Source organism: Vicia villosa, unplaced genomic scaffold, assembly GCF_029867415.1.
Source record: "Vicia villosa cultivar HV-30 ecotype Madison, WI unplaced genomic scaffold, Vvil1.0 ctg.001781F_1_1, whole genome shotgun sequence".
Lineage (NCBI taxonomy): Eukaryota > Viridiplantae > Streptophyta > Magnoliopsida > Fabales > Fabaceae > Vicia > Vicia villosa.
Window position 1 is genome coordinate 27836 of NW_026705724.1, and position 27191 is coordinate 55026.

At 37.2% G+C, this 27191-nt stretch overlaps 1 protein-coding gene across 1 annotated transcript in view; it reads left to right on the forward strand.

Annotated features, from left to right (window-relative positions):
* The window catches only part of LOC131636553 (uncharacterized), a 42551-nt gene extending 22782 nt beyond the window's left edge, over positions 1 to 19769 (forward strand). Inside the window, exons 9-17 of the mRNA XM_058907166.1 lie at positions 109 to 182; positions 274 to 371; positions 3950 to 4057; positions 11091 to 11197; positions 17602 to 17739; positions 18451 to 18498; positions 19067 to 19181; positions 19319 to 19419; positions 19543 to 19769. Of these exons, the coding sequence (XP_058763149.1) occupies positions 109 to 182; positions 274 to 371; positions 3950 to 4057; positions 11091 to 11197; positions 17602 to 17739; positions 18451 to 18498; positions 19067 to 19181; positions 19319 to 19419; positions 19543 to 19629 (876 nt within the window). The 3' untranslated portion in view covers positions 19630 to 19769. The remainder of the gene's footprint in view (positions 1 to 108; positions 183 to 273; positions 372 to 3949; positions 4058 to 11090; positions 11198 to 17601; positions 17740 to 18450; positions 18499 to 19066; positions 19182 to 19318; positions 19420 to 19542) is intronic.
* Positions 19770 to 27191: the final 7422 nt, after the last annotated feature.

Below are 27191 nucleotides of genomic sequence, written 5' to 3' on the forward strand. Positions count from 1 at the left end.
GTGTTGTTGTACATTAGCAATTATCAATTTTTTTACACTTTCCCAATTACATTTTATGCGTATCTACATATTCTCACCTACATATTCTCACTTGTGAAATGGATGCAGCTAGCAGAGGTGGAGCATGGTTCAGAATTTTTGTCGAAGGCTAGCCTCTTTCAGCTGCTTTCATCAATAATCAGGTACCTATTATGTGGCCAAGAATATTTTTTCCCTTAGTAGGCGTTGTCAAAATTGTTTTAATGATTTAATCACGTGTTTTCACGAGGTTAGCGACGATTCCAAGGATTCAATTTTAAGATCAAGAGCAATGATGATAAGTGGAAGGCTACTATCCAAGGAAATTACATACACTTTCATAGATGAACCATGTAAGATTTGCACTTTTATCCATTGTGTTCTTTTATCTGCCAATATTTATTTGGTGATTCATAAATTTGATTTACTATTTTTTTCTAACGAGTAACTCATATACTCCGTGGGTGCGGTTGTTGCATATTGAGATACAGTATATGGAGAACAACACATGTCAAACTCTTTAGTTACAACACAACACAAGCAATAGAATACGAAATTTGTACTGCACTATTTATTTCACACTAAATATTGATGGATATATAACTACCTGTAGGGTGGGTGGGGGAGGAGGGAAACACAATATAATACGAAATTTGTACTGCACTATGTATTTCACCCTAAATATTGAAGGGTATATAACTATCTTTAGGGTGCATGGGGCGGAGGGAGAGACCATAGAGCTATACATAAAGTTGTTGAGTAAAAACGAAAAACAAATATTTGCCTTTTTGAATAGTTGTTCTTTACTCTTAAAAGTTGCCTCCTCATTTGAGTGTTTGGTTATGTACGTCACCTTTATATACGTCCTGCGATCAATTTAGTAATTAGTAGTAATAAAATGGATTGCAATTATTTGTTTTGTGGAGTTTCTCACTTTTTAGCATATCAAACATATAGAAAAAATATTTCAATATATTTTAAAAAGTTGTGATTATAATACTAGAATTAATTCACTTAAATAAAAATAAATTTAAATTTAACGAGCTTACATAATGAAACTCATACAAATAAAGTAAAAAGTTGTGATTATAATACTAGAATTAATGTTACTATTTATCGAGACTCTCTTCAAATTGGTGAATGACTATCAATCATTTCAAGTTTGCAAATAAGTCGATTGAACAGTTCTGATGGTAAACCTTTTGTTAATACATCTATCTACCCGTTGATGCCCAAAAGGTATGTAGGCGATAATTATCAATCCATTATCTAATTTTTGATGAAATGCCAATCAATCTCAATGTGTTTTGTCCTGTTATGTTGAATCTGATTATGTGCAATACTGATGACCAGTTTATTTTCATAAAAAAATTCATAGGGCTTTTTTAGTGTATCTTCAAATCTTCGAACACTTGTTTCATCCATAATAGTTCACAAAATTCCTACTTCTATAGCCTTGAATTATATTCCAGCACTTGATCCAGCAACTACACTTTGCTTCTTACACCTCTAAGCAAGGAGGTTTTCAAACAAAAAAGTACAATAATTTGAAGTAGATCTTCTATCAATCATTGAATCTGCATAATCAACATTTGTGTAACCTTTATAGTCAGACTTTCATCTCATGGAGACAAAGATAAAATACCTTTTCCTTCAATAGCATGGAGACAAATAGATAGAGTAAAAATAAGTCCAAATTTAGGCCCCCTCGCGATCAATTTTCTTGAGTGTTGATTCTGCACAAGACAACTAAATTTTGTGAATTTAACTCGACAATTATTGTCAACTAATTGTCTGACAGAAATAAGGTTACTAGTGAGACTAGGGGAAACATAGACATTGGTTAAAGATGAGGAAATATCACCAATTTTTGTAACAGGCAAATTATTCCTATTAGCAGTGTGAATTTGAAAACCACCGTAATATCAAGTAAACTATGGCAATGTCGTGTCCTAGTTGGAATCTGCTACCTGCGTTATTTTGGCAATATACTTTCTTTAGATAGGCCCACATTTTCGTTGCAGTGTTACATGGCCTAAAATTGAGAATAGTGGTAGAATCAACATAGCCTATGATCCATGCCATGACTTGAGCATCTTTGACTACCCACTTGACACGTTCGTCCTTCTGCTTCTCTTTGTCAGGAGTAGGCTTGGTGTCGTCAACATGACCCCAAAGGTCCTTACCAGTGACAAATATCTGGAACTAAAATGCCCAAACTGAATAGTTCTTGTCATTAAAGCGAAATAACAAGATATCATATTTGTCTTACTTTTCGGTAGAAACGAGGCCAAGAAAAAAAAGACAAGTACAAGAAACAAAATCTGGACAGACTTTAGAAAGACTGGGACTTTTGGACTGAATTAGGGAAGGATCTAAACCTAGGTTGATACCATGTTAAACATACAATTGTATCAGAAAAATGTGTTTCTCTGAAGTATTATTCATCTCTATGTATAGTGTATACAATCTATTTTCATAATTAAGGAGATGCTAAAATAATTACATAATTACAACTCTACAATAATGAGGAAATCATTTTTAATAATAAACATTATCCTGTCATTGTTCTGCTAATAATAACCATTATTTTGTAATTAATTCCATGGACAATACTTCTAGGTATTGTACGTTGTGTGGGGCTAGGAACATTGTCCTTGAAGAAGGGGCAAAGTGCAACCACTCGATCAATTGCTTAGGTAGAATTTAGAGCTATGACATAAGAAATTTGGGAACTATTGTGCATGAAATTTGTGCTAGAAGATTTGAAGATATAGAGTACACAAAGATTTGAAGATATAGTTTGTAGGCATATTATGAAGTTGTTTTGTGACAATAAATCGGCCATGAATATTGTTCGTACTGGACAAAACACATTGAGATAGACTCACATTTTATTAAATAGAAGTTAAGATAGTGGCCACATGCAGCTGTCCGTTCCTATCATCTCTAGTAGCCTTTCTAGCAACCAACTACACCCTTGCAGTTGCTCCTAAAAACCAACCTACCTCCATGACTGTCCCTACCACGTGCATCGTCCTCTCAGGCGTCGTCTCGACCCTTTGGTTTTGGATCTGATCTTGGTGTTTGGTTTCAGTGCACGAATATCTAGGTTTCAGTTTGTTAAAAGTCCCACATCGAATGAGATATGACATGAAAATATGTTTATAAGTGGGGGCGTTTCTCACCTTACAAACTGGTTTTTGTAAGGTTGAGTTAGGTCCAACCACAATTCTAAAACATTTCAAAGAGACACTTCTCTCTGCATTGGACACATTTTTTCTCTTCACTTAAAGCATTTGTTTGTTTTCATGCTTTCTTTTCTCATTCACGAGTTCTATTTTGGTGACTTCTCTTCCTGCTGACGATCATTCAGCTGGGGACTCTTATCCTATGTATGGATCATATTAGTGGTGCCTTTTCTTCCCACCAACGACCAGCCTTCTTTTCTCTTTTCTTCTTGTCAATGATCATCGTGATGGCAACTATGTCTGTTATGACTCACATTAGCCCAATAGTTGTCAAGCTTAGTTTCAAATTTTATGAGAAAATGTCGTTGTAACGAACTTAAAGTATAGTAAGCTTTACTGGGAGTGTTAAAATCAATTAGAGATCCAACATTATGATTTGTCAGTTATCATATCACTTATGTTTAATTAGCATTAGTTGTAATTAATTTCTATTTCTATTATAAACACAAACAAGGTGTGCTCAATCTAGATACAGAAACATTATTCAAACAGTTAGTTTGCAAAATTTAGAAAGAACTAGAAACTGATGATATTATGCAGCCTGTTCAAGTTCTTGTTGTAACAGTTCTTTTTGTAAAATGTCAACGGGCTTCCCGTACTTTTGTTGTATAATTCAATAACTATTATGAAAGACCTTGAAATTGTTTACTATATATGAATTATCGTGATGATGATTTCAGGTTCTAAAACTGTGATATCATCCATTGATGAGAGGCTTCAGTCCTTGGACCCTTCAAATAGAGATGAATTTGAAACTGCACTTGAATCATTGGGTCAAATAGGATTATGTAAGTATGTTGTATTATGATTACCAGCCGTGTCACACATATCCTTTGCGTCTCTATTGGAAAATTGATTATTTTTTATTTATCATTTGGCACTGGTAAAATTTGAAAGAGAAAATTTCGAGGGAATCTGAGTAATCCCGAATTCTGTATTAGAATGATTACAAAAGATTATAGGTAAAAACAGAAACAATGACAGCTTCTACAAATTGATAACTACTACCTCCGTTCCTTTATATAAGAGACAATTCACCTTTTTAGGTTCATTGAATAATCAATGTATCTGGTATGTATATTGACTAGATACATTAATTATTCAATGAATCTAGAGAAGTGAACTATCTCTTATATAAAGGAACGGAGGTAGTATTAGTTAAGGTCTAGCTAAACATAATCGCCATTAGCAGAACAGAAACAGAAGGCTCTAGAAGTGGCAGTTTGAGTCAGACTAGAGTAGTATCTTTAATCTAGATGATGCTACAGACAATCTTCTATTGACCTCCTCTCAAATTCAGGATAGTTGAAAAGTAATCAACACCTTGAGTTTGTTGCTAATTATTTTAAAAGGAGGGGTAGATGTTGGCTTTTATTAGAAAGAGAAAAGATAGATGAACTTTTGTATTTCAGTTACAACTCTTTGTTGTAGATCTGTAAAGTTAGTTACAAAAGATGCAGAGCTTGCTTTATATAGAGTCAAGCTGTGACCTGCTGTAGCAGGTAGCCCTGATTACAATTGCCAGGTGTCAGTCTAAACTGACTGGCTTGCTTTTACAATGCTATGCTACTGAATACTCTAATACCCCCCCCCCCCCCCCCCCCCCCCCCACAAACTCATGGGGAGCTAGCAACCCTGAGTTTGTGTCTAAATTCCAGAAATTTAGGAGAGGAGAGAGGTTTTGTAAGGACATCTGCAATTTGATCTACTCCTGGAATGTGAGCAACAGAGATCTTCTTGGCCAACACCTTCTCCCTGACAAAGAAAAGGTCAATTTCCATGTGTTTGGTACGAGTGTGCATGATAGGATTGTGAGCCAGTAGAACAGCTGACTGATTATCACACAAGACAACAGGTTGTAGAGTGGAGATACCAAGCTCAGTGAACAAGGTTTGCAGCCATAGTAAATCAGCAGTAGCTTGGGCAAGGCTCCTGTACTCAGCTTCAGTGCTGGATCTAGCAACCACTGGCTGTTTCTTGGACCACCATGAGATCAAATTATTGCCAAAGTAAATAGCAGCACCTGAGGTGCTCCTTCTATCATCTGGATCTGAAGCCCAATCTGCATCACAAAAGACTCTAATGGAGGGCAGCTGAGTGGAAGGTAGAGAAGACAGTTGTAAACCAAAGTTGAGAGTACCCTTGAGATATCTGAGGATTCTTTTCACTGCAACCCAATGAGCCTCAAGTGGGTGAGCCATAAACTGGCAAACTTTGTTGACAGAATAGGCTATGTCAGGTCTGGTAATGGTGGCATATTGGAGGGCCCCTACAACAGACCTGTACATGAAGGGATCCTGAAGAGCAGAAGAACCAGCCTTAGTGAGCTTGCAAGAGGTTTGCATAGGAGAGTTGACAGGACTGCAATCAGTCATTTTGGTTTTGTGGAGCAAGTCCCTGATGTATTTGGCCTGTGTGAGGAGCATGGAGCCATTAGAAGCATGTTTGACCTCTATGCCCAGAAAATAATCCAAGGCACCAAGATGTTTGAGAGAGAAGGAGGAATTGAGCTTGGTGATGACATCTTGAAGCAAATGTGAGTTGCTGCCAGTGATGATAATATCATCAACATATACCAAGAGATAAATGGTATCCTTGTGAGACTTAAAGACAAAGAGAGAAGGGTCACACTTGCTAGGTTTGAAGTGAAGCTGAAGCAAGGCTTGTTGCAATCTCTCAAACCATTGTCTAGGGGCCTGTTTGAGACCATAGAGGGCCTTGTGCAGCTTGCAAACTAGAGAAGAGTCAGACTGAACAAACCCAGAGGGCTGTTCCATGTAAACCTCTTCAGTAAGAAGACCATTCAGAAACGCATTGTTGACATCCAATTGCTGAATGGACCAATGCCTTGATAAAGCCACAGTGAGAATGAGTCTAATGGTGATGGGTTTGACCACAGGGGAGAATGTTTCATTGTAATCAAACCCCTGTTTCTGGTGAAACCCCTTGGCCACAAGTCGTGCCTTATACCTGTTAACTGTCCCATCAGGATTCTCCTTGATCCTGAACACCCATTTACACCCAATAGGTTGTCTGTTGGGAGGTAGAGGTACCAGGGACCAGGTCTTGTTTTTGCATAAGGCATCATATTCAGCCTGCATTGCACACCTCCACTTGTCATCAGCAAGGGCCTGTTTAACTGTTTTGGGCTCAGACTGTGTGAGCAACAGAGAAGGTTGAAGCCTTGGTTGAACAAAGCCTGATTTGGCTCTAGTAATCATCTGATGATGATTATTTGGCTTCTGCACAACAGGGACAGCATTGAGAGGGATAGAAGAAGAAGAATCAGCACCTGTAGACATAGAAGGAGAGGATGCTGAAGTAGCAGTAGGGGATGTAGAGGGTAGAGAATTGGACAGGTCATTAGAGGGTGACAGGTTATTTGTAGGAGGAGGTGAGGGAGTGGATGTATCTGTGGAAGAAGAATTAGAGGATTTTGAGGAAGAGAAGGGTACAGCTGTAATGGGATTAGGCATAGGTAAGGGAGAGGCTGCACTAGGAGGCAGCAGATGGTGCAGAGATGAAATAGAGGAAGATTTAGGTGTAGATGATGTAGAGGTGGTGGGAGGGTTAGGGAAGAGTTCCAGAAAAGGAAACCTGGACTCATTAAACATGACATCCTTGGATATGTATAACTTTCCAGTGGGAGACAAGCATTTATACCCTTTGTGTGAAGCTGAATACCCCAAGAAAAGGCACTCATGAGACCTGAACTCCAGCTTGTGGGCATTGTATGGTCTGAGAAGAGGAAAGCAGGCACAACCAAACACCTTCAGAAACTTGTAATCAGGAGAGGACTTGAATAATAGTGTGTAAGGTACCTGAAACTTAACAGATGCAGATGGAAGTCTGTTAATGAGATAAACAGCAGTACAGAAGGCAAAGTCCCAGTAAGAAATAGGCAGAGAAGCATGACTCAGCAGAGTTAGACCCAAGTCAACAATATGTCTATGCTTCCTCTCCACCACTCCATTTTGATGGTGTGTATGAGGGCAAATAATTCTGTGTTGTATACCAAGTTCAGCAAGAAATTTGGAGAAAGGTCTGAATTCTCCACCCCAATCAGACTGAATAGCCTTGATGGGGAAGCCAAGCTGCAATTCAACAAGTGCCTTAAACTGTTTAAAGACACTAAGGGCTTCAACTTTGGTCTTAAGCAGATAGAGCCAAGTAAACTTGGAAAAGGCATCTACAAATGAGATATAGTATTTGAACCCTTGAGTGGAAGATTGGGGTGAAGGACCCCAAAGATCACAATATAACAGTTCAAGAGGAGACTTATAGACAGTATGAGAAAGAGGAGAATGTAGTTTGTGAGCTTTGCCAACACAACAAGCAGTACAAAAGAAATCATGCATTTTATTATGAATAGGAATATTACAATTCTGCAATACAAGTTTAAGAGTATTGACATTGGGATGGCCTAATCTTAGGTGCCATATATTGGACAAAGAAGAAGATACAGCAGTAGCATTAATGCTAGGTACAACATTATTAGAACTGACTAAAGACTTAGCAGACTTGGAAACAGCAAGATGAGGAAATTCATATAAGCCATCTGAGCCAACTTTGCCAACTAGAAGAACATCATTGGACACCTGAGATTTGACAAGGCAAGAGTCAGCAGTAAAGAGAAAATAAACATGATTATCTTTGCAGAATTGGCTAACACTGATTAAGTTTTTAGTAATTGAAGGCACATGTAAAAGATGATTGAGAGAAAGAGATGTGTGAGGTTGACAAGTAGAGAAAAAGGTACTAGAACCAGTGGAGGAAATTGGCAGACCTTGACCATTTCCTACAAAGATTTGGTCATGTCCCTCACAAGGAGCTTGTTGCTGAATATTGGCAGCATCATTTGTGACATGGAATGAGGCACCTGAGTCAGGATACCAGGTGGCAGCAGCTTGGACAGGAGCAGCTTGGACAGGTGCAGCATTGACAACAAAAGTGCTAGGAGTGTATGCATAAGCAGTTGGCCTGGCTTGAGCAGTAGCAGTAGGTCTTATCCACACATTAGCAGGACTTTGAGCATAGGCAACCTGAGGAGTGGACCATGGAGCTGAAGTATAAGGAGTGTTGGCATATGCACCTTGAGGCTGAAACTGTTGGTTGAACCTGTGCCAACAATTCAAGGCAGAATGTCCAACTTTAGTGCAAAGCTGACACTGAACACCAGAGATTCTGCCACCTCTACCTCTGCCACCTCTACCACCTCTATTAGACCTTCCTCCTCTGAAGGAAGCATAGTCAGGTTCAGGCGAAGGTGTAGCAGGAGCAGCAGAAGGAATGTCAGGCTTGGACACATCAGGTGAAGGTGATGAAGTTTGAGTAGGAGCATGAGTGAGGTTCAGAGAGGCAATGTCTGGAGTAGTGTGCTTCTTGAACTTGTTCAATCGTAACTCATGAGCAATAAGCAGGATCTCAACTTCATCCAAATCCATATCTCCAAACTTACTTTCTACAACAGAAACAACAGAGGCATACTCACTTGGTAATCCTTCAAGAATGACGTCAATGTGATGCGTAACTGGAACAGGATCTCCAATCGAGGCTAGGGCATCAACGATCGTGCGAATCTTCAACAGATAATCAGAAATAGACTGTGAATCGAGCATCGCAGCACGTAGTTCCACACGGAGTTGGCGTGCACGCGCGCGAGTTTGCTTCTGAAAGTAATTGAACAAGCGATCCCAAAGTTGATGAGAATGAGTGCAACCGAGAACTCTGGACATGATGTCGCTCGATAACGTTGATTGAAGCCACGATAACAGCAACTGATCCTTCTGAAGCCACGACGCATACGCCGGATTGACGGAACCGGAGCGACGATCATCGTCGGAGAGAAACTTTGACGGAATACGAGGACAGACGACGAGATCGGTGAGATTGTGCGCGTTGATGTACGGCTCCACTTGTTGGCGCCATAGATGAAAGTTCTTTTCATCAAGTTTGTAAGCGATCTTCAGTGCGAACTGAAGACGACGAGATTCATCCACCACCGCCGCCGGCGGCGGAGTAGAAGACGGTGTAACTTGAGCGGAAGACGGTGATCCTGACGGTGAGGCCATGGATCGAGAAGCTAAACTGATACCATATTAGAAAGAGAAAAGATAGATGAACTTTTGTATTTCAGTTACAACTCTTTGTTGTAGATCTGTAAAGTTAGTTACAAAAGATGCACAGCTTGCTTTATATAGAGTCAAGCTGTGACCTGCTGTAGCAGGTAGCCCTGATTACAATTGCCAGGTGTCAGTCTAAACTGACTGGCTTGCTTTTACAATGCTATGCTACTGAATACTCTAATAGCTTTGTTAGGATCAGGAAATCAGTAATTTGGTCATGAACTGGCAGGTGTGTGACAATGAGGTACTTTCTTCATTTACTGATCAAATCCATATTTGCTTTCTTTCTTCTTTTAATTATTCCCACCTTGGTCAATCCTTTTTTTTTTTTTTTTGCATTTATCAGTTTTCCTTTTTTAATTGATTTTTAATCTGAACTTCTTTCCTGGCTGTTGGCTGTAATTATTACGTTTCCTGTGTTATGGTATCAGCTGTTACCCCTTATTACTTTTCCTCTCTTATGGTGTCATTTGATCCGTGTAGCTGACTCCACTTAAATACTCTTTACCAACTATTGTGCGGCTGTCAGTTTCTAGATTCTCTTAATGTGTATTTGGATCTCCCATGCTGAGCAGAAATTTCACCGAAGCTTTAAGTCTCAGGATATTCAAATAGCTATGAGTTCTCTTCTAGGTGTTTGTAAATCTTTTTGTCAAGTGGGTGATCCTTGTCTTTTGGCCATGGTTGAACATAATTGTGGAGTTTCTTCTACATACACCCGTCAAGTATATGTTAGTTTCACACATCAAATATCTCGACAACCTGTGCTGAAAATGGGAAGTAAGAAGTGTTCATTCAACATGTTGTCGATGATGTCCCTTCAACACCAGTTCAACTTCTTGTTTCTAGATCAATAATTCTTGTCATCCAATTTTTCTGAAACTAGATTTAAATCTATGAGAGAGCCTGGAGGATTGGTAATTCTGAATTTTCTGTTAACAAATTCAAACAATCCAATCCATAGGTATTTTGTTTACTGTAGATTATTCTTTCTATTTATCACCTTTGATTTAGTTTCCTTAGATAGTCTTATTCGTTTCCCAATTTCTTTATTTTGAGAGATCTTAAATGCTATGTTAACTATTGTTTGCCATATCATGAACCAGCTAATTAAAAGCTTAAGCTCATAAGTGAATGCGAGTGAGATAGATATCCAACATTCTCTATTTGTAATTGAGGCTCTGAGGCTCTCAAACTTTTCAATGGACAGTCCTTCAGTTCACACCACGATCTAATCTCTGGCAATTAATTTCATTGTGCTTTGTTTTTGTAATGCGTGGGCAAATTGTGCTGCATACTAAGATTGTACAAAATGTGATTTGTCCTTTTGATATATTTTGTAAAGCAAAAGGTATTAATGGTTTGGTACAAAGTGAAGTAGCACTACTTATAAATGAAGTTATAATCACAACTTTGTTCCTAGTGGTTTCTTAAAGTAATAAGAAATCTGATTTTTTTTCTTTCTAGATTCTGACTTTTTTCAAATGATCCAATATACACTAAATATTTTTTAAAAGCGATTTTGAAAACTTACAAGTGATTTGATCAAACCACTAAATCTTTGGTGCAAACTATTAAAGAAGAAGTTACATTACTGCTCTCATAAACTCAGATGATTTCCGTTGTTAATTGTTTAATGAGATCCCAATCTTTTATAGGTACTACATATTTTAATTTATTGTTTTTATGATCCTAGCTACCAGAGGAGCTAAATTACTACTCTCAGGCACATCACCTGCTGCTAGACATGTTATTTATGCTGCTTTTGATCGACAAGGACCAGAAAAGCATGGCAGACAACTGGTTAGTGAACTAGATCTCCCTTTTGAAATTGAGTCTTCATAAAATACTGTAATTTGATGCTCCAGTTGTGCCATCTTTAGCTGTGTTCAAAATCTTGTATGGTTTGAAACAATCACACCGGGCATTGTTTGGAAGATTTAGCAAAGAGTTGCAACAATTTGGGATGACCCATTGAGAATTAGACGACTCTATTTTTACCAAAATCTCCTCATCAAACAAATATATTTATCTAGTAGTTTATGTTGACGACATTGTGATTATAGCTGATGACTAAGAGGGTATCAAGACTTTAAATTCTGTGTGTAAAGCAGCCCTATTATGAGCCACTACTGATACTACATTGAAATCTGTAAATTCTGGAATTTCTGCATGTCTTTAGTTTGATAATACTATTTGTATTTATAATTATATTGAATGTTTAATGAATAAGCATTAACTTAAAAAGTTGTATACTCTAGGAATACTATCAATCAATCTAGAATATCTATGGGTTTAATTAATTCTAAAATGTGATTTTTATTGAAGAGTAATTCAATATTCAGAAGATGGACTGATCTTCTGATGGTTACTCAGAAGATAGTATTGACCAGAAGATGTTATCTGGGTCCCATTAGCTTAGCTGTTTAGTAGTAAGGGTACTTTAGTATTTTGTAGTACTGTACTGTTTGTACCTTAGACTTGTTCACTAAGTTTACTGTTTTAGGGCTTATGTGGCTAGATTTTCTTTTCCTATAAATAGCCTTGTAATAGCTATCATTAATAGTAGAATACAATTTTATTCTCTCATCTCTTTTGCGTCGTTATTCTATTATTCTCTTTGTCACCATCTTTATTCATTGTGCACCAACAATTGGTATCCAGAGCTCCGGTTCCAAACACAGGGAAACACGAGTGAACGTGAGTTTGTGTGACTGTGTGATTGATTTTGTTTCTGGGAAACAAAGTTGTGTTGAATTACATTTTTCTTGGTTGTTTGTGGGTTGGGAAACACTGTGTGAGTGTGAGTGAAATCTGTTTTTGTCTGCACAAGTTTAAAGATGAGTGGAAGCAACTTGAATACCAAACTTCCAGTTCTTGATGGTAAAAACTGGAATAGATGGATGATTCAAATGCGTGTATTATTTGGTGCTCAAGATGTTTTAGATCTTGTCACTAGAGGATATGTTCCGGTTGCAGCGGATGCAACAGAAGAACAAAGAGAAGCGCAGAGGGAAATGAACAAGAGAGATCAAAAGGCGTTGTTCTTCATCCATCAGTGTGTGGATGTGAATGTGTTTGAGAAGATTTCTGATGCTATGACGTCTAAGGAGGCGTGGGATATACTGGTCAGGTGTTACGGTGGTGACGTATCAGTAAAGAAGGTGAAACTTCAATCCCTGAGAAAGCAATATGAAAATCTCAACATGAAGAACAATGAGAAAGTCTCTGAGTATATCTCTAGAGTGATTGTGATCACTAATGAGATGAAGGCTTGTGGAGAAACTCTTTCTGAACAAGTAATCATAGAGAAGATATTGAGGTCACTTACTCCTCAATTTGATTATATTGTTGTATCTATTGAACATTCTAAAGATCTGGAAACCATGAGAATAGAAGAGTTGCAAAGCAGTTTAGAAGCACAAGAGTTGCGTTTGACTGAGAGAACTTCTGAGAGAGAAGTTGAGCAAGCTCTGAAGGCTTCTTTTGTCAAGAAGGACCAGAAGCATAGACGTGGTGATAGATTCCAGAAGGAAGCCTCAACTTCTGATGAGAAGTGATATCAGAAGGGAAAGGATAAGAAGAAAGTTCAATGTTACTGTTGCAAACAGTTTGGCCATTTTGCTAGAGACTGTTTGGCAAACAAAGGAAGGAGATCAGAAGAAGCAAATATAGCCAGAGGAGGATCAGATGATGAACCTGTACTATTGATGGCTTCAGAGTCTAACAAAAGATGTTCGTCAGAATGGTGGTATATGGACACTGGGTGTTCAAATCATTTGACTGGAAACAAACAATGGCTGATAAACTTTGACTCTAAAAGGAGGACAAAGATCAGATGTGCTGATGATAAGTACCTGTATGCAGAAGGTATGGAAAATGTCAAAGTCAAAGTGAAGAATGGAAAGACTGTTCTGATCAAGGATGTTTGGTATGTTCCTGGAATCAGAAGCAATCTGATGAGTGTGGGTCAGCTCATTGAGAAAGGTTTCTCAGTTGTTATGAAGAATAACCTCTTGAAGTTGTATGATTCCAATCAGAAGTTGATTATGCAATATGAACAGGGAAGCAACAAAACATTCAAGGTGATTGTAGAAACAGCTGAAATAGAGTGTCTGAGTGTTGAAGGCTCAGAAGGTGATAGTAAGCTGTGGCACAAGAGGTTGGGGCATTCCAAAGAAGCTTGTACATGGCATTCCAAAGATTGTGAAGCCTGAGAAGTCATGTGAGGTATGCATGAAAGGCAAACAACCCAGATTGCCATTTGTATCAGAAGTTGCTCCAAGAGCAAAGCATGCTCTGGGAGTAGTGCACTCTGATGTGTGTGGACCATTTCCAGAACCTTCACTTGGAGGAAATAGGTATTTTGTGTCTTTTGTGGATGAGTTCACAAGAATGACGTGGGTAACACTTATCAAGTTTAAAACTGAGGTGTTCACAGAATTCCAGAAGTTCAAGGTGAAGGCTGAGAAGCAGAGTGGTCAGAAGATAAAGATTCTCAGAACGGATGGTGGAGGTGAGTATAACTCTACAGAATTCCAGAAGTTCTGTAATGATAATGGAATTGAGCATGAGGTTACTGCTCCCTATACTCCTCAACACAATGGTCTTGCTGAACGTAGAAACCGTACTTTGCTTGATATGACGAGAAGTATGCTAAAAGAGAAGAAGCTTCCTCATAATCTATGGGGAGAAGCTGTTGCTACTGCAGCATATGTGCTTAATAGGTGTCCAACGAAGAGGCTGAAGGAAATTGTTCCTTTAGAGAAGTGGACTAAGGAGAAGCAGAGTGTTAGTCATCTGAAGGTTTTTGGTTCTGTGTGTTACAAACACGTTCCAGAAGTTAGAAGGAAGAAGCTGGATGATAGAAGCAAAGTGATGTTATTGGTGGGGTATCACAGTACAGGTGCATACAAGCTCTATTGTCCAGAAACTAACAAAGTTGAAGTCAGCAGAGACGTCATTGTGAAGGAATCAGAAGTTTGGGATTGGAGAGAGTCTCAACCAACTTCTGATGTAGAGATAACTTTTGAAGAAAAGTTGGAGTCAGAAGATGAAGAATCTTCTGAAGACGAGTCAGAAGATGAAGCATCTTCTGAAGATGAGTCAGATGGAGAATCTGATTCTGATCCAGGTTCTGATGATGATCCAGAGTCTGGTGGTAGTCATGATTCTGGAAGGAAAAACTCTGAAGACATAGGGTCTGGAGGACAAGCTTTTGGAGATGATCATGGAGGTGATGACTCTGGAGTAGCTGACTCTGAAGTAGCTCAGCGACCACAAAGAGTCAGAACTATACCAAGAAGGTTTGCAGATTTTGACATGTTGCAAGACACAGAAGTTGACTCAGAAGGAGAGGTCATTCAGTGTGCTATCTTAGTAGATTCTGAACCAGTGAGTATAGAAGAAGCGCTCAAGAAGAAGGTCTGACTGAATGCCATGAAAGAAGAACTTGAGGCTATAGAAAGAAACAAGACTTGGAAGCTGACAGAACTTCCAAAGAAGAAGAAAGCCATCAGTGTCAGATGGGTTTTCAAGGTAAAGCTGAAGCCAGATGGATCAGTTGGTAAACACAAAGCGAGGCTAGTGGCTAGAGGTTTTCTTCAGAAACCTGGACTAGATTACTTTGAGGTGTTTGCTCCTGTAGCTAGACATGAAACAATCAGGCTGGTGATTGCGTTAGCTGCGAACAAAGGATTGTCCTTGATGCATCTGGATGTAAAGTCTGCATTTCTGAACGGTCCATTACAAGAGGAGGTATATGTGTCACAACCCCCTGGCTTTGTGAAAAAGAATAAGGAAGGGATGGTGTACAAATTACACAAAGCTCTGTATGGATTGAAGCAAGCGCCCAGAGCTTGGAATTTGAAGATTGATTCATTTTTCAAGAAGCAAGGGTTTCAGAAGTGTGAGATGGAATATGGAGTCTATGTGCAACATTCTGGAAGCAATATGATTCTGTTGTGTCTTTATGTTGATGACATATTGCTTACGGGGAGTTGTCCAGAAGATCTGATGAAGTTCAAGAAGGTGCTGATGAATGAGTTTGAGATTACAGACCTTGGAAAAATGTCATATTTTCTAGGGATGGAGATTCTGTACTCAGAAGATGGTATCATTCTGCATCAGCTGAAGTATGAGTTAGAACTTCTGAAGAAATTCAAGCTGGAGAATTGCAAAGCTGCTGTTACACCGTCAGAAACGAATCAGAAGTTGGACTCTGATTCTGAAGGTGAAGATGTTGATGCTACGGTATTCAAACAACTGGTTGGTTCTCTAAGGTATTTGTGTTAGGGGTGATCAAAACCAAACCAACCCAATAGAAAACCGCAAACCAAACCAAACCAAACCGAAACCGCAAAAAACCGCATTTGGTTCGGATTAGTTTGGATCAGTTTTTACAAAACCGCACGGTTCGGTTCGGTTTGTATTTTGTAAACTGAACCAAACCGAATCAAACCGCACTATGTTACAACCTAAATTTTACTAACTCACATCCAACCCAAACTTAAACTTATTATACATTAGCATTATGATTACGAACAATTTTCTCATCCTTACACATATAATTTCAGTCCCGATCTTCTAAAATCTCTAATAACATTATCGCACCTTCTTTGCCACATACATCTTCCCTCTTCTTCTATAATCTCTACTCTCTTATATTCTTTCTTTTTCACATTCTCATTTTTATGTAAATGTTCCGTATTTCAGTTTCGTTTTTATCGCATATCTTCTTCTCTAATCTCTCAACACTTTTTTTCTTTTTCACTTTCACTAATCTTTCGTCTCTTCTATTTTTTTGTTTCGTTATAATAATTTTTATATTGTTTTATGCTATTATTTTATGTTTAATATTCCACTTTTGTCTAATTTAATTTATACATATTAATGGAAAATTGTTGTCAAAATATGACGAGTTTTGTTGTTATTTGATAGTGTATGAATGTATAAATACAAAATTGTGTTATCATCTATATGTGTATGTATGACTTGATAAAATATTTATAAAAAACCGAACCAAACCGCATTAGTTTGGTTTGGTTTGGTTCGGATTTTTTTTAAAAGCCAACCGAACCAAACCAAACCGCACTATTTTTTTCTCTTGCGGTTCGGATGATTTTTTTCGTCAAAACCGCCCAAACCGCACCGCGAGCACCCCTAATTTGTGTAATACCAGGCCTGATATATGCTATGCAGTTGGATTGGTTAGTAGGTTCATGAGTAAACCTAAGTGGTCCCATTACCAAGCTGCTGTCAGAGTCTTGAGATATGTCAAGGGAACTCTGAAGTTTGGCATATTGTTTCCTTCAGGGAGAAAGGAAGAATCAGAGTTATTGAGTTACTCTGATTCTGATTGATGTGGAGACAGAGTTGATAGAAGGAGTACTTCTGGATATTTGTTCATGTTTCTGGGAGGTCCTATTTCTTGGAGTTCCAAGAAGCAACCTGTTGTTGCTCTATCAACCTGTGAAGCTGAGTACATCGCAGGCGCTGTAGCTGCATGTCAAGCTGTGTGACTTCTGAATCTATTAGAAGATCTGAAGATTAGAGTGAAGAAGCCTCTGAAGCTGATGATTGATAACAAGTCTGCAATCAATCTTGCCAAGAATCCGGTGTTACACGGAAGAAGCAAGCATATTGAGACTAAGTATCATTTCTTGAGAAGCCAAGTCCAGAATGGAACATTAGAAGTTGTGCACTGTAGCACCCAGAAGCAGATGGCAGATGTTCTGACGAAGGCAATCAAGACGGATCAATTTCTGCTCTTGAGGGATGGAATTGGCGTTGTCAGCTTTGATTGAAGAATATGAATTAAGGGATGGTATTGAAGAGTAATTCAATATTCAGAAGATGGACTGATCTTCTGATGGTTACTCAGAAGATAGTATTGACCAGAAGATGTTATCTGGGTCCCATTAGCTTAGCTGTTTAGTAGTAAGGGTACTTTAGTATTTTGTAGTACTGTACTGTTTGTACCTTAGACTTGTTCACTAAGTTTACTGTTTTAGGGCTTATGTAGCAAGATTTTCTTTTCCTATAAATAGCCTTGTAATAGCTATCATTAATAGTAGAATATAATTTTATTCTCTCATCTCTTTTGCGCCGTTATTCTATTATTCTCTTTGTCACCATCTTTATTCATTGTGCACCAACAATTTTAACATCTCTTCTAGCTTACATGGTTTCTTCAACTGCAATCACAGGCTGCATTGCATGCTCTTGGAAACATCTCAGGTGAAACCAGATCCGAGAATTCCATCATACTTGATGCTGAAGCAGAAGAAAATCTGCTTCGCTTACTCTATGAAACAGCATCCAGGAGCTCAAAGCTGACACCATCGGTCATCTTTTTTACACTCCTTTAATTTCAAATGCTATTTACTGGCGTTTTTTTAAGTTGCAGCTGTGTGTATAATGGTTAGTTTCTATTTAAACTGAAGATGTTCGGTACATATTCAACTTTTTCTAGTTGCGGCTTTGTCCCAACTTGATCATCGACTCAGCCAGTAATTTGATATTTCTGATATAAAACTAAAGACCAGGCTGAGCAGTGTGTTTCTATCAAAACATGTTAGAGGAAACTTTTTCATACTCAAAATCATTTCCGAAAGTTTTTGTACTTCTGATGGTTTCTTAGAAATGCGTGGGGAGGGCTAAGTTGTTTTAAAATATTTTCATTGAGCAAGGACAACTTTCATTTCTCTCTTTCCTTTCATCTAATTTAAATATGATAGTTTAGAACATCTGTTGTTGCACATAGCAATATGGAAAGTGAGTTAAGATAAGTGATAGCCACACTGACAAACAATCTATTTATAGAATCTTACCCCAGCCAATGACCCGGATTAAATAGCAGTCCTGCCACTACAAGATTTTATTGATCTGTTACTTGTAGATTGTAGTTGTGAATGCAATTTGCCATGTGCATTTTGAAAATTTGATGCTATTAGAACCTAAGATCCTCAAGGGAAGTTTGTTAAATTGTCTTGCATGAAAGCTTTATGCCCCACTTCTAAAACATATGAACCTCACAATGTTCATGCAATTTGCAGGGTCTTTTTCTGTCAGTTTTGCAGCAAGATTCAGAAATTCGTATAGCGGTGAGACTTTTAAATGAATTTTTGCATATCACGTTTTAGCGAATTATGCTTGAACTGTTGCAATTTAAGCTACCACCTGAACATCATACAGCTTTAAAAGTCAATTGGTTTAGGTAATTTTGCAGGATGCAAATGCCACCAGGTCACACTAAAAACCTCAACTTTATTCTTTAGCATTTGGATATTTCAATCCAAATAGTCAAATTTAGGAAGGGAAGCTTTGAGGAAACATTATATAGTAGGTTTAAAGTGGAGCCTTAGAATCTTCCTCTTGCAAAAACAAATACAAATGCCTACAAAAGAATTGCACTGATTCTTTCTTAGACATCATCATAGAGGAAGATTTATAGAGCTTTACAGCACTACATTGCGCTTTTAATTATATTTACTTTAGAAGTTAATCTATGTATTAGCTTTAGTACCTAAATATCAGACCGCTGTAAAGACAAAATTCAGTAATCAATAAGCAAGACCTATGGGATGGCACACACTCGTCAAACTATTTTTAATACTGTCCTTAAATTCATTGAAAGAAGTCTGATGTGATTTTCTGTGCAACATTTATCAGGGTTATAGAACGATAAGTGGATTGGTTTCTCGACCACGGTGTTTGATGGAAATATGCTCAAGACAAGAGATTATAAATATTGTGACCGACCCAAGTACCGAAACAACAAAGATAGGTCTGTATTTTGCTTTGCATTACTCTGAAAATGCATCATACGATTTATATTAAATGTTCACCTTCCGAATATAAGGTGTGTGATCCTACTTAATATTCTCTCTGATACCCATGTTAACGCAAATCGGTGCATTTCAGGAATGGAAGCTAGATATAACTGCTGCAATCAGATATACAAATCATTGACGCAGTCTAGTGGAGTTTCTGCTGATCCTACTTTTGCAGGAATAGCAGCAAAGGTTAGATGCCAAACTTTCTCATTATGCTTTGCTTGTGTTCTAGTATCTTTTATATGATAAACAAATCAAGAAAACAGTGTCATTGCCAAACTTTCTCATTGTGTTCGTGTATCTTGTGCGCAGCTGCAGGAAGCTGTAGGAATGGGTCCGTATCTCCATAAAAAGCGTGTTGAAGCCCAACCTATTGTGATGACGGCTGATAGATTTTAGTTTGCACTAGCTAATCTTGTTATGGATTTATTTATTTTTAATGTACTTTGCAGTGGTGTGGAACAGAAACTCTAATAGTTATGAACTCAGGACGATTGGTTAGTAACGAAATATAAGTGTCTTTATACTTTTTTTTTGAATGCCAAGTGTCTTTATAACTAAAATTTGACTTTCTTGTTTTTTGTTGTCTTAAATATAATTTTAACTCGTGCTTTATAGCGTTTTTTTTTTATTTTAGTAAATGTCAGTTTTTTTTTTTAAAAAAAATAAATTTGGATTCAGTCCCTGTAACTTCAAAAAAATTGTTGTTTTTATATATTGGGGTCACATTTGACGTCAGGAACTAAAAATATCAAATTTTCAATTCACACGAACTAAATAATCTAAACAAGAAAATTTTAGTGGAATTATGGATATCAATTTGCATTCGTTAACAGGATCCTAGTGATATTATTTGTGTAGTTGGTGAATTTTTCTCCTGCGGATATGGGGATGGACGTAGAAGTTTTCTGATGACACTTTAAGTTGGGGATTAGGGAAGGGAAGTATTCCTGCCCGTAGATTTTTCAACTCTTGATCATATTATTTAAGTTTTATAATTTCTATATTAATATATATTTATATAATTTTACATGTTTTAATTAAAAAATATTAATATATTAAAAATGAAGAGTTATTATGGATTATTTTTGAGAATTTCTAACTAGATTCCATGGATTTCTCACGCACCTGCGAATTGACAAAATTGCTCTCTTGCTTTCATTGATGCATCTCTGGAAGCACATTTTTGTTTAATGTTGTTTTGTTCTGTAGATTCACATACAAATGGTTCCGTAGATGCATCTACGGAAGAATTTGGTGTTATAATTCACAACACACTCTTCTCCTCCCCATTCTTCACTTTTCTCATCAACTCTTATACTCTCTCAACTTCAAAAATCAAACTTCCTCAAAGCTTGTTTTCTTTCTCTCGAGTTCGGCCAATAACATCCACATCAACACATTCTATCAAGTTCAAAACTCAATTTAATAGGTAAGTTTTTGACTTTTCGAGTTATTTAAGAGTATTTATAATAGAGTTAGAATTTGATTTCTAGGTGTAGCAATAATTGGATCAACCTAGAAATATAGCTTAGAGACAATGAAGGTGTTGTTTGATTTGTTAAAATGACGTTCAAGCCACCAAAATGGGGTTTTAACCCTCTGCAACATTGACCCGACGCCATTATTGGGTTTTGGAGGTTTTAGAAACTTCCGTAGATGTATTTACGGAAGAGATGAACGTTACGTCATTACGTAGTTGTATCTACGGAATATAGAAAAATCATTTTTTTTAGTTTTTCTAATTTAATTATATCCAATTCACTTTATTTGTATTACGCAGACATTATGGCCAACCTGGAGTATTACACAACATGCATCAACATCAACAATAAGTCATAAGTTCCATATTCAAACAAAATAAGACCCTAAAAAAAGCCTAGCCAACATCAACAGTAAAACCTAACTTCTTTGACGTTATCTAAGATAACTGAACTTTCCCGGAGCATAGTCGATCAACATTACCAAGTGTTGTATGATGAAATTAGATCCAATGCAGATCAGCTACAAAGTTTTACTAATAACTTATGCTAAACATAATTTCAAACAGCTAAAAGTTTATGAATGTTCTGCACTTAATCTATTTCCATCATACAACACATGGAAGTGAAAGATGTGTCTCCAAGATGAGAACACGGCGTAAGGAAGTGAAATTGTGTCCTGCAAATAAAGCAGAACACAAATGAGGTAAGCGTCATCGGTAATCACCTTTCCAAATGCCTTGCATACTAGCACACAAGTTAGAGATAACAAAACATCACAATTGGAATTTATCATACTATAAGCTAAACCGAAAATGAAATGCGGAATAAGAAGTGAAAGCATGGAGAAAACAAGTCAAAACTAGCATAGGCGTGAAAATACAAGAGAAAACAAACTTGCAAATGAAGCAACCACATAAAAGAGCAACAAAGCATGCATGCGTCGACCTAAACAAACAAGACAGCTCTGCATCGACCTAAAAGGTCGACCTAATCAAACCAGGGACAAATGAGAAAAGCCTTGCGTCGACCTAAACAGGAAATACGTCGACCTAAACTAACCAGAAGCAGATAAGAAATGTTCTGCGTCGACCTACATTAGCTTGCGTCGACCTAAACCAAACAGAAGCAGATAAGAAAGGTTCTACGTCGACCTAAATCCAACCTACGTCGACCTAAACAGGACAGAAGCACATAAGGAAATCTCTGCGTCGACCTAAGCAACATGTGCGTCGACCTAAACAGAACAGAAGAGCAAAAACCAAATTCTCTTGCGAGTAAACATCACGCCATCTTCCATGAATGTTCAACATACGAATAAAGGTCAAACATGCAATGCTATGAGTCAAGAGAAAACACAGTATTCAACAAATTGATTGGTCCTTAAAAGCGCAATTAAGCATTCCATCAAATAATTAGCATGCAAGCATTGAATCGTAAGCACTGTGATCATATCATCAAGAACAATTCATTATTAAGCCTCAAATTAATTCGATTAAGCATAGACGTCATGAGTCACTAATCCACAATCAATGATCACATACTAGTGTGCAAAATTAGGAACAAATGCTTCACATGAACAAAATATCAAACACCTAGCATGCGTTTTCTTGTGTCTCCAGCAAAGTGCACGTGTTATGAAGAACAAACAACTCACAACCTCAAATCTGATCAATTAAGCACAATCAACAAAAATTATCCACCGATAGTTGATTATCACATGCCAATACTAAAAATCAAAAGCGAATGCTTCACATAAACCAATTATCAAACAGTTAGCATGCATTTTCTTTGATCACAAGCAATATTCATGTATTAGCAACAACTGTAACACCCCATAAATTCTGATTTATTAATTTAATTGAATGTTAAATTAATTAATTAATACCAGTATTTTTAATTTAGGATTATTGGAGAATTATGGATTAAGGGTCATTGGGCCGGATGGTGAGATTAGTAATGTGGGGGGTGCTAAGTGAGTAAGCCCATTGCTAATTATTTTATGTTTTCATAAAACAAAGGAAATAAGGAAAAAGAGTCAGAACGTGAAAAAGGAGAAGTTGAAGAGAAGAGCTGAGGAACGTAAAGAGGAACAGAAGAGGAAGAGGCCAAAATCAAGAATTTGGCTAAGGTAAGGGGGACTCTTCCAATTATCATCTCTTATCGTAATTATAAATGATTGGTTATATGTCAGAGTTAGGTTTTGGGTACTAAAGAATTGATTAGAAATTTGGGTTTTGGTGTATAAATTGATATAAGATGATAGTCTAATAAGTATGATTGAATCCTATGAATGAAAGTGTGAAAAATGACTGTTTTAGACTCAAAATCGTGGACTGATAGGAGTAAAAACGAGTGAGAATTGGATTTGTACGAAACTGCAGGTTTTGGGAAAATTTCTGGTGTTTCGCGTATGGAATAGTGTCATACGCGTATGGGATGAGGCTATACGCGTATGAGGGACAATCCCAGGGACGATACGCGTATGATACGCAGCTGTCCTGTCCCAAAAACCAAGTTCTGGTGCATTGCGTATGAGGAGCGTATGGGAGTGGCCATACGCGTATGAGAAGTTTTGTGAGAGATTTTGGTTCTGCTGATACGCGTATGAAGAAGACGATACGCGTATGGGATGCTTTCAAGGCAATTTTGGTTCTGGTGAAACGCGTATGATACGCGTATGATGAAGGGCGATACGCATATGGGTTAGGTCATACGCGTATGGCTGCTGTGTGTTAAATTTTCTGTTTTGTGATTTTCTTCGAAAGTTCAATGATGCGTAACTTTTGATCCGTAGGCCTGTTTTGAGTGCCGATTTGAGGATGATGAATCTTATTATATGATTTTGTGTTTAATGATGATTTAAAGTATATTGAATGATGCTAATATACATGTGGACATACTTAATGATGATGATGAGGATGATATAAGTATGTTGTGTATGTTGCATTCATTCATAGTCATTTGTTGAGGGCTGAATCCTAATGATGAGGGGATTCAGTTAAGGGCATAATTCCCATTATGTGGAATTTGTGCTAGCAGGGTCGTATCTTGATGATGTTAGATTGGTCGGTGGGTTATTCCCATTGATGATGTTTGGTACCACATGCATAGAGTCAGTTGCATTCATATGCATGAATTTGATAATATGATTGAATGTGCTTAAGGGTTATGATTGGTATTATGTGTTTTGTATGATGATGGATTATCTGAATATAAATGAATCGAGTGAATAATATAACTATTGATGTGTTGTTATTTATAATGCAATAATATTTGTTAATTGCGAATGAAACTCACCCTTACACTATATTTTTCAGATTGAGGATAGCGGCTTCGACTTGGTGAGGATTAACTCACGAGTCTTTGTTTAGTTAGTGCCAGGTGTCATGCTCTGATAGATGTAACACTGGGGAATGTTATGTTTTGAAATTAATTTGATAACTCTGTTTTGTTTTAAATTAATTTTGAGGTTTGTGGTATTGATGATGAAATGCTATTTTGATAATTTATTCCGCTGTGTAAACATGAGGTTGATGAGTTATGAAGGATTATTCCCTAGTAAATGCATGACAATGACGGATAATGTTTATTTTATTATCAATTGTGACATCCTTGTTTACATGTACTCTGATTTAATCATTAATTGCCGCAGGGGTTTAGAAGGGTGTTACAACAACAATCTACTGATATGTCTCAAACTTAAGCAATTAAACAAAATCAATGTGAATCATTCAATCAACACACAGTTATCATCATCAATTATCATCGGTCCATCATCCACAATAAAAAATCATCATGATCAATTTCAAATAAAGCAACAAAATCAATGATCTAGTATACTTTATAGTGAATTTACCGGACCAAACGAAGAGAATGAGATCGGATGAACACGAATGCGAACACGACACGAACACGAACGAAATCCGAGAGATGTGAGGGAGAGAGTGGGGCACAAGATCCTTGGAGAGGGAGAGAGGCGTGTGAAAATTCAATCGGAAGAAAGGATCTTGATTCTTGCTTTGATCTTAATTTGTTCTTAAGATTTGATGAAAATTGTTGGAGATTTTTGTGGTTTGCTGGCATTCCCTTCCTTTTCAGGATAAATATGTTAGTGGCGACTCTGTTAATTTGCTGACGACTCTGCTGAGTCGTCAGCTGTCGCTACCACAAAAATCAACAGAGTCGCCACTAACATATTTATGTCAAATCTCTTATGCAGAGATCTGAGAATTTTTCTTACCAATTTTTCTTCTGATATCTTATCTCCTAAGGCACTGGATAAAGTGGCTACTTCAAGAATGTTCATACAAAAATCTTGATTGCTCTCATCATATTTCATCTTTAGATTCTCAAATATGGTGGTGAGAAGTTGAAGTCTAGATATCTTCACTTTAGATGTGCCTTCATGAGAGGTTCTGAGAATTTCCCAAGCATCTTTGGCCGCAGTACATGTGTTTATTAACTTAAATATGCTTTTGTCTACTCCATTGAATAGGTCATTCAAGGCTTTGGAATTTCCAAGAGCAATTTCATCTTCATCCTTAGACCAGTCCTCTTCTAGCTTCAAAGTCTTATTCCATTCTTTATCCTTCACAACAGAATGGTCTAACCCTTTAGGATAGCTTTCCAAGTTCTATAGATTTTGGGAATGCCACTATACGTGCCTTCCAATAGTCATAGTTGGTGCCAACTAAGATGGGTGGTCTCATAGTAAATCCTCCTTCCTTGTTCATGGTACCAGAAAGTAACTTGTAACGGCCCAAATTTAATTAATTGATTAATTAATTAATTAAGATTTAATTATTGGAAATTGTTGAAGTTGAGATTTATTGGTAAGATTCTAAGAGGCGAAATTGGAGTAATATGTTGATTGGAGCGGTTAAGTCTAAAGCTGGATTAAATTTGTCGGTCTAATCAGAGAAATAATATTATTATATTGGACTGATTATTTAATTAAGTTGGATTGGTTGGTGTTAGTAATTTGGAAGTGTGCCAAGAGTAAGCCCAATAAGAAATGATATAATTGATATTATTTGATTAAGTGGAATTAAAAATGTTATAAGAAAAAATACGAAATAAGAGAGAGTTAGGTTTTGGTGCTGTAGCTGAAAGAAGGAAAAGAGATAGGGAGCTATGCCGAGAAGAGGAAAAAGGAATAATTTTCAAAAATCGAGAAGCGTGGATTCGACCGGAATTTCAATCGGAGGAACAAATTTTAGAGCGGTTTCCAATCCAAGGTAAGGGTGGTGTTCTTGCTCTATAACTGGGTATATGATGGATGATATGTGGGGGTTAGATTGATATAAAATTGTCTCTGTGTTTGTGTAATTGAGTTGCAAAACAATTGTTTTATATGGTACCGTCGTCGTTAAATTTTATTGTTCATATGAAATACTGAAATTATACTGGTGTTCGTAGAAAAATTTCGTTCCGTAATTAAAGTCTGGTATGAGAAACGAAGGAAAAATGAGATATTATAGAGACTGCGTAACAGGGATGAAGGGTGCCGGGCAGGACAGATGTGTACCGAGAGGCACACCCCCTTAAAATTGTCTATGTCGGGCGGAACAAACGTGTGCCGAGGGGCACACCGCTTAAATACCTGTGCCAAGGGGCACGTGAAACACAAGTGTGTCATGGGGCACATAACCAGGAAGTGGAATGATATCACTTTATATTACTAATAATAACAATAATGATATAATAACAATCATAGTAAATATAATGATATAATTATAGTGATATAATAATAATGGCATAATAATAATGATAATAATATTAATTTCATATTATTCTGTTATTTTGGGGTGTTAGATATATAAGTCTATGAACCGTGTATATATAGCAGGAGTAAATAAATAGTGAACTGTAATAAATAGCAGAAGAAAATATATATTGCCTTTTAGCGTATTTAGAAGTGAATATTAGAGAATAACCTTGAAGTGTTTAGTAGTAGAATAATTGATTAAATAAGAGACTAATAAATATGATGATTTTGTAGTCAGTGTTAATTGTCGTTGTATTGTTTGTGATGCTTTTGTTTTTGATTTGTTGTTGTTGGGTTGTTGTCGTTAAGCTGTTGTTGTGATGTGGATACAAAGTTATAGGCCTATGGTCAGTGACGATGTGAAGTTACTATTTTGGTGAATATTGCAAAGTGCAGGAATTATTATGACGATTAATTACCTCTATTTATTGGTAATAACGGTGATATAGGCGTATGCCTTGTGACGAGTTTTGTTGCGATTGTGTATGTGATTTTGCATTCATCGAGTCACATACATTTGCATTTTGTGACGATCTGGATTGGCAAACAGTGACGAAGGCTTATGCCTTGTTTGATGCCTCTATTAATTGACAATTGGCGATGGGGGCTGAAGCCCTGAGTACCACATGCATGTGCATTGTTAGTGTCACATTTTATTTTGCATAAGTATTGACCGATGTGAAGTGACGTGACTTGGATTGTGATTGAAT